Genomic DNA, 9169 nt, shown 5'->3' on the forward strand with positions numbered 1-9169 from the left:
TTTCTAATTGACAATATCTATGTGGTTTTTGGAGACCAGGTATTCCAACAATCTATTGGAATTCCCATGGGTACAAATTGCGCTCCGTTATTAGCAGACTTATTTTTATATTAATATGAAGCAGAATTTATGCAAAATCTTATGCGTGAAGAAAACACTTGCTGTGGCCTTCAACTCGACATTTAGATATATCGACGACGTATTGTCAATTAATAACGATAATTTCCATTCCTACGTCGATACGATATATCCTGGTGAGCTTGAGATACAAGATACCACAGAGTCTGACACATCTGTTTCTTATTCGGATATTTTACTAGAAAAAACTTTAATGGTAATCTAACAACCAAGCTTTATGATAAACGTCATGCCTTTAACTTTTCTATCGTCAACTTCCCTTACTTATGCAGCAATATACCTTCATCACCTGCATACGGAGTATATATATCTCAGTTGATTCGATACGCAAGAGCATGCTCTACGTATGAACAATTTCTTAAACGAGGTAAATTATTGACAAGCAAGTTGATGAAACAAGAATATCAACAGTCTCGTTTTAAGTCATCATTTCGTAAATTCTATGGTCGATACAATGACCTTGTCAGCAAATACAATTTATCATTCAGTCAAATGCTGACTGACGTTTTTCAAACCAATTGTTAGTCCATTATTTCTACACTGAATTGTCGACGGATTTTTCCGTTATTTCCTGATGACAACGAGCACACGGCGGGTGTGACCGGTCGGCAGGGGATGCTCACTCCTCCATGGCACCTGATCCCACCTCTGATGTTTCGGAGGTCCGTGTTTGCTCTGCTCTTATTTTGTATATTGTTTAATGGACGTTGAGATTGAATACTGTTCGTTATATCCATATCCTTCTTGTCCCCGATATTATACGAAAATGGAATTCATTGAGTAACTAAATTAGGGAAATAACCTCAATAGGAATTTTCTAAAGAAAACTAAATAATAATGATGACAAGCCTCCCAGGTATCTGTCATGTGAAAAAAGGTATCATAACATGTTATATACAAAATTAAGGGAACAACTGTATTTTAAACTATAACTTATAAAGATGCAACATTATAACAATCCAAACTGTTCTTGTGGATATAAGAAGGATAGTCATCATTTTTTCTTTGAGTGTGGAAAATATCTAGAATCTAGAAGTTTAATGTTGAATTGTTTACTTTTTGTTAAAAATGTTAAATGTACATACACTACTTTGGGGAGATGAATCATTATCTTTGCAAGAAAATGAAAGAATATTTGGTATTGTTCAAAATTTTATTCGGGATACTGGTTGTTTCAATAAACAATTATTTGTATTTACGACCTCTTTTGAAACTATGTATGTATGTTTATTGTCGTCATTATAAACAAATATTAATTGATATTTTTGGCAATAATACCTATTGTTTTTGTTCTTCTACGTTCATGTATATAATTGAAAAATTGTAAATCTTTGTAAATATTGCATGGCTTTTGATACTTTATGTATGGGAGAGGACTATCTAAGTTTTTGGAACTTGTGTCCAATCCCATTGACATGTTGTCAGTAAAATATGTTCAAATCAGGAGTTTGATTGAAATTGGCCCAGTTGTTCTTGAGAAGAAGATGAAAATGTGAAAAGTTTACGAGGACGCCAACAACAACGGCGGAAGAAAACGGACACATTTTGATCAGAAGAGCTAACTGGAGCCTCGGGTCGGCATAGGTGAGCTAAAAATGTGTTTACATGATGATTGCTAATAAATAAAGATGAAATAGAATACTAGTATATTTCTGGCTATAATTTTACCAAGCATCGCACTGTTTTCACAATGAGATATTTTTTATTCACGTAAATGAAATAAAGTAAATAAAGATTGCCTTTTAATGGAAATTAAAGCAGACTTAATTATTACAAATTTCATCTTTTAACATGCTTAATACCGTCGTAACGGTGAAAATGTGGGTCATGTTTGAAATGATAAATAAAACCAGAAGTCTATTTCGAGACTGTAGCTCTACTGGTTTGTACGTATAACAAAGGAGGAGAAAAGTAGCAGCTGGGACTTAAAACTTTACAAAAGCAATAAATAAAAAAATATGATCCTTGCTTAAGTCTCTTTTTGTGGAAAGATTGCAATAAGACCACAACTGTAGGAGTAGCTTTTAATAAAATTTTACAGAAATTTTAATTTTAGTTACCATGGCAACATCAATTATCAAAATCAAAACCACAAAACTGATAATTATGTATCTCAGTGTAGTTTACTTGCACGCCAAATTATATTATAATCAGACCAAAACTGTGGGAGGAGTATTTCACAGAAATTTCTATTTTTAGTAACCACGGCAACACAGTCATCGCAATCAAAAACCGATAAACAGAATAATGTATCTTAGTGTAGTCTACTTGTGTGGCAATCAGACCAAAACTGTAGGGGGGTAGCATTGTAAAAGTACATGTATTTACCAGAAATTTCTAGTTTAAGTAACCACGGCAACACCGTTCATCGTAATAAAAAACGACAAGAGGCCCATGGGCCACATCGCTCACCTGAGGACTGTGGCTAGAAGAAAGTAGAAATTGGTTTATTATTGAATAGTTTAAATCCAAAAGTAGCCCCATCCCACTAATGGCTGTGCTATTCTTGATAAGATGATTTTTATAAAAAGTTGTCCTATATATGTCTATGTAAAACTTTGATTAGCCATTTTGGCCCCGCCCTACCCCTGGGGGTCATGATTTGAACAAACTTGAATCTTCATTACCTGAGGATGCTTCCATATAAATATAATCAATTATGGCTTTGTCATTCTTCAGAAGAAGATTTTTAAAGAATTTTCCTATATATTTCTTTGTAAAACATTGGTCAGCCATTGTGGCCCCGCCCTACCCCCGGGGGTCATGATTTGAACAAACTTGAATCTTCACTACCTGAGGATGCTTCCATACAAATATAATCAATTAAAGCTTTCTTTGTCATTCTTGAGAAGAAGATTTTTAAATAATTTTCCTATATATTACTATGTTAAACTTTAGTCGGCCATTGTGGCCACGGCCTACCCACGGGGGTCATGATTTGAACACATTTGAATCTACACTACCTGAGGATGCTTCCATATAAATATAATCAATTATGGCTTTGTCATTTTTGAGAAGAAGATTTTTAAAAGAATTTTCCTATATATATTTCTATGTAAAACTTTGGTTGGCCATTGTGGCTCCGCCCTACCCCCGGGGGTCATGATTTGAGCAAATTTGAATCTTCACTACCTGAGGATGCTTCCATATAAATAAAATCAATTATAGCTTTCCTTGTCATTCTTGAGAAGAAGATTTTTAAAGAATTTTTCTATAATTATTTCTATGTAACAATGTGGTTGGCCATTGTGGCCCCGCCCTACCCCCGGGGGTCATGATTTGAACAAACTTGAATCTTCACTACCTGAGGATGATTCCATATAAATATGATCAATTAAAGCTTTCTTTGTCATTCTTGAGAAGATGTTTAAAGAATTTTTCTATATATTTCTATGTAATCTTTGGTCGGCCATGTTGGCCCCATCCTACCCCGGGGGGTCATGATTTGAACAAACTTGAATCTACACTCCCTGAGGATGCTTTCATATAAATATGATCAATTATGGCCTTTGTTATTCTAAAGATTTTCAAAGAATTTTCCTATATATCTCTATGTAAAACTTTGGTCGGCCATTGTGGCCCCGCCCTACCCCCGGGGGTCATGATTTGAACAAACTTGAATCTACACTACCTGAGGATGCTTCCATATAAATATAATCAATTATAGCTTTGTCATGATGTGTTCCCATAGGTTTCATCTTTCCTGGCACAGTGGTTCTTGAGAAGAAGATTTTTAAAACCCACCAAATTTTCATTAATTCCCAATTATCTCCCCTTGAATCAAGGCGTGGCCCTTCATTTGAACAAATTTGAACCCCCTTAACCCAAGGATGTTTTGTGGCAAGACTGGTTGAAATTGGCCCAGCGGTTCTTGAGAAGAAGTCGAAAATGTGAAAAGTTTACAACAACGACGACAGACAAGGGACAAATTGTGATCAGAAAAGCTCGCTTGAGCCTTTGGCTCAGGTGAGCTAATAAACAGAACTATGTATCTTAGTGTAGTCTACTAGTGTGCCAAGGTATACTGAAATCAGACCAAAACTGTAGGAGGAGTAGCATTTTGAAAAATTGTTTACAGACAGACTGACAGACGGACGGACGACAGACGCATTACCATTGCATAAGCTCCTCTGGTCTCTGACCAAATAGAGCTAGAAATGATCACACCAAAATTTCCCAGACAGATCACCACTTCTGAGAATGAATAAGGTTTAAGACCCCCCCCCCCCAAAAAAAAAAAAAACAATAGGTCCATGGGCCTTATAGGACACCTGAGTATCATGTAACAACTTTCCAACTATTGAATTTGGTTGTTTTAAACCCGAGGCCATGAAATTCTGAAAATTTGGAAAGAGGCACCATTGCTTATCATAATTATAAACTAAGCATGCTTCCTCTATTTCCTTAATACCAAGAGGTAGATCAGAATAACAAAGAGAAAATGCACTTTCACTTTATACCCAGTTGTGCACCCAGAAGGAACCACTGACCCTGGGGTTACATATGTCAAAATTTTGGAAATTTGGAAATTTTATCATAAATTTTATTTCATCATAAATGGTTGATTGATACCAAAGAGCAGATTTCAGACTATGTACCACCCCCCTCGATACCTCTGACCCAGAGGGCAGGAAATTAACCATTTTGCTAGATGCACCTAACTTCATCATAAATATATAAACTTGGATCATTAGCATAATATCCAGGAGCAAAGAAAACGATTTTCAAAGATTTTCAATATATAATCAAAAGAGCCCCACCCCCCTTACACCAAATGGCAAAACCCTGAAATAAGGGTCATGAAATTCAGAATGTGGCATTATAACTATATACTAAGTTAGTTTACTTAATACCCAGAAGCAGAGAAGACAATTTTGAATTGTCACTATATAATCAATTGAATTTTCACTATATAATCAATAGAGCCCCGCCCTAACACCAGAACCCCTAACCTTGGGGCCATAAAATTCATAATTTTGGAAGAGGCACTCTTCCTCATCATAACTATGTACTTACATGTAATTAGTTTTTTAGTACCCAGAAGCAGAGAAGAAGATTTTCTAAGATTTAATGCATTTTTACTATATAATCAATAAAGCCCCGCCATAGCACAAGAACCCCTGACCCTGGGGCCATAAAATTCACAATTTTGGTAGAGGCACTATTGCTCATCATAACTATGTACTTATTTAGTCTATTTAATACCCAAGAGCAGAGAAGATAATTTTCAAAGATTTAATGCATTTTCAATATATAATCAATAGAGCCCCGCCGTAACAACAGAACCCCTGACCCTGGGGCCATAAAATTCACAATTTTGGTAGAGGCCATCTTGCTCATCATAACTATGTACTTAATTAGTTTATTTTATACCCAGGAGCAGAGAAGAAGATTTTCAAAGATTTAATTCATTTTCAATATATAATCAATAGAGGCCCGCCCTAGCACTAGAACCCCTGACTTTCACATGACATGAATTTCACAATTTTGGTAGAGGACTCAATGCCCATTACATACACATCAACAGTTTGCCTGCTTCATGTCCAGGAGTAAAGAAGAAGATTTTTAAAGATTTCATTAATTTTAGTGGTTTTGGCCCCACCCCTCAGGCCCAAGGGGGTGGGGGGCAGGGATCATAAAATTCACGATTTTTGTTCCCCTTTACCCATATATGTTGTATACCAACTTTGGTTGAAATAGGTTCAGTGGTTTCAGAGAAGAAGTTGAAAATGCTCAAATGTTAACACGACGACGGACGAAAACGGATAGCAATAGGTCACCTGAGTGACTCAAGTGACCTAAAAAAAATATTAGCATCCTTCTCTCTGAAAGAAGTGCTCTTCCATACTTTCTTTGCGGCGTATAATTCTTCCATTTGAATCATTAATTTTGTCAAATATCAGTAACATTGATTGTAGAAATATTTCATTTAAACCAACTTCTATGTATTTGTCTTTTTCTCGAAGATAATGCGTAAAAAGAGTCTCGTTTGAGCCAATTTCTATCAGTTTATCCGCAAGAGCCCTGGGTGAAGGGAAATCTAATGCATTTATAAATGTTCCGTTAGGTATGTATTCCACTGCATTTTTTGGTCCATTAATTACAGGAATAACATCTAAATTACCCAAAAATACATTAAATAATTTTTCTGTCGTGTAGTCTTTACAAATGTTATTTTCAAAGGCAAAATAAAATTTATAGTCACGAGAAAAATTTCGCAAGCATTCGTTTAGTCCTGCACTTCGAGTAAGACAAACAGCACTTCCGCAAGAACCGAACATATCGACCTGTATATATTTCTTTAAATCAAGTATGTAATCTTTACGACGAGACGGTACTGGACAATGCCCTGACATCCACACACCAAAATATTTCTTCTTCTGAAATATCTCCGTGTAATTCTTCACCAAAAGGGAGGTCCGTTTCTTAAGTAGTCCATAAGGTCGATATATGTCTGAATCTCTGCGATAAGACATCAACCAATCTAGATTATTATTCCATTTCTTGTAGTATTTCTTCATGAACATATCCGTTTCCATTGTGTTCAAAATCCAAATTTGACACTTTGATTTATTTGGTTGAATCTCATCCATAGTGTTATGTGAAAAAATTACTATATCACTCTTAGATAAATCTGTTATATTATGTGTAAAGATCCAATTTGGATGTTTATCACTCATTTTTAATTTTGTATAATTGAAGGCACTTTCTAAATAGGACGGGATGTTGTACCACAAAATTCTCCACTCCGTGTGGTTGGCTAAATTACAGCTTTTATAAGGAAGGAAAGGATGTCCATCCATTTTGTAAAATACTAATTCGATTATGAGGAATGCTAATCCAATAAAGATTAACAAAATGAAGATCCGAATGGAAACTCCCATTTCTTGAAACCTGAAAAAAGTATTCCTGATATCTTACTGTTTTTCTACTATGAAGTTGGTACAATGAAAAGAAATTTTATGAACATTTTTGAAAAGTTTTCAGAATGTTTATACTCAACTTTGTTAATCCTATCTAATGGTGTACAATCTGTTCACTGTCATTTCGTAGGAGAATGAAAATGTTTTAGCTAATGAAGTTTTAATTAGTCATTAGAATCTGTCATATTAGTATTTGTTCGTTTGCTTCTCTTTTAAGCTTAATACTGTACATGTATTGTTGATATTTAGAGCACGTGTATATTTTTATATTAATATATATTACATGTAAGCTGGCAAACCTAAGCTTGACCTTTTACCCTTTAATTAAGGGAGGTCCAGGCTTTCAAAAAATTCTGTCTTTTTATGAATACCTTCAATAACTCAGAAACTTACTACAAAGGCCATAAAACACATTTCTGAGTAAAACAACCTGTATCAGTGTATATACATTGTTCAATCTCATAGGGGTGTTCTGTGTAAACACAGAAAGTTAACAATTTCTTAATATTTTAGAAATACCTTATTCTTATAATTTACAACCAAAAGAATTAAGTAAAAAATGTTCCAATCTAGGCATCCAGTATTTTGTTTTTATCATCTTTTACATCTTCTGTATTAAGGTCTTTCAAAAAAACTACATGTATCATCCATGGATTAATCATTTCGGCTATAAATGGTAAAGATATATTATATAAACCTCTGATTGTTGTAAAAGCCTTAGATTTTTAACTAAATGTACATGTACATATGCATGTTTATCACATAAAATACTTTCTTTTTCAAAGATGTGTGATTTATTTCATTTTCAAAGTCCATCAGAAATTCAAAACTCGTAAGAACAGTTCATATTTGAAAATAAAAAGTTTACATTTATGTTTGTAGACAATCCCAAAACTTTTATAAATCAGTAATCTATGAAATTCAACAATTCAATGCAACTGTGTTAAAAGATTTTAATGTTGAAATCAATGATAGAAGAAAGGGATTTTTTCATATAATTTTCCTTTATAAAATGTATTTTATTATTTATACTTTTATTGTAATCGTTATGACCAGGGCTGGTTTTTTTAAGAGCTTTTTTATGATTATTTTATATATCACTGCAAAAAATTTACTTACAATTTTTTATTTAATCATAACAAATTTAAAATATCCTACAAAAGGATAATAAATGAAACAGTTCTGATTATTTTCCGTGACATACGAAAATGGGTTGATTTTTAAAGCTGTCATACCTTTCAATGTTTAATAATTTATCCGTCAGTTTCTAATAATTAGTGACTTCAACATTTCTTCTATATTTCTTACAACAAAAGCCTCCCCTTGAAATCACAAAAAAAGTAAGTTAAAATAAAGAAACATGGCCTACCTGTTCTTGGGATTGTCATTTGAAATTATTTGAAAAAGGCATTATCTAAAATCTTGATTGCACTTGGGGATGGGGGTTCTGTTATTTATCACTTTGCAAGGTAATGAGTTTGTGAAGTTCTTAAAACGAAAATTATGTATCATTCCAAAGAAATAAAATAATTATATTTGAAGTAATACTCCAGAGTGAAGATTTTCAATGATGAAATCAAATTTTCATACGATTGTTTGTTAGATACTTTAAATTCTTTAATTAAAAAAGTGATCTTCTGTGACAGTCTGTCAGAGTGTGACAGGATTTTTAAGATGATATCTTTTATAGAACAATATGACAGAATATCGGAAGTGCAGCAAAACTCCCCAAAACGAAGAGCATTGAATATACTTCTAAGACTGCTAGATAAAGCTGAGAGAGTAAATAACTTTTTTGCAAACAGATTTTCATAGCAGTTTGCTTTTGATGGCAGCATTTTTTGACAAGTTTGTGGTTAATGTACGTTTTATTTGTCAATTTTTTTTGCCAAACAGGTGATTGTTTGCAACAGTGGAGATACATGTACCATTGCCAATTTTATTGTTCTTTGTACTAAGGAAATATCCTGGTGATCCCCCCATAATTAACTATATTTGTGTTATATATTTATTGTAATTTTTAATAAATGACAATTCTCACTCAATATACATTGTCTGTGTTATAATATTTCAACTACAGTGATAGCCAAGCCAGATCACTATGATTA

At 33.6% G+C, this 9169-nt stretch overlaps 1 protein-coding gene across 1 annotated transcript; it reads right to left on the reverse strand.

Annotated features, from left to right (window-relative positions):
• Window positions 1–5946: 5946 nt before the first annotated feature.
• Window positions 5947–8452, reverse strand: LOC134250117 (alpha-(1,3)-fucosyltransferase fut-1-like). The gene is made up of 2 exons (XM_062732466.1): window positions 8431–8452; window positions 5947–7032 (listed from the first exon to the last, which is right to left on the reverse strand). Exon 2 carries the CDS (start codon window positions 7020–7022, stop codon window positions 5949–5951), a length of 1074 nt encoding a protein of 357 aa, XP_062588450.1. The 5' UTR covers window positions 7023–7032; window positions 8431–8452; the 3' UTR covers window positions 5947–5948.
• Between the last annotated feature and the right edge of the window lie 717 nt (window positions 8453–9169).

This window comes from Saccostrea cucullata, unplaced genomic scaffold (assembly GCF_032062105.1).
Source record: "Saccostrea cucullata isolate Sc308-1 unplaced genomic scaffold, CSIRO_AGI_Scuc_v1 ctg1204, whole genome shotgun sequence".
Lineage (NCBI taxonomy): Eukaryota > Metazoa > Mollusca > Bivalvia > Ostreida > Ostreidae > Saccostrea > Saccostrea cuccullata.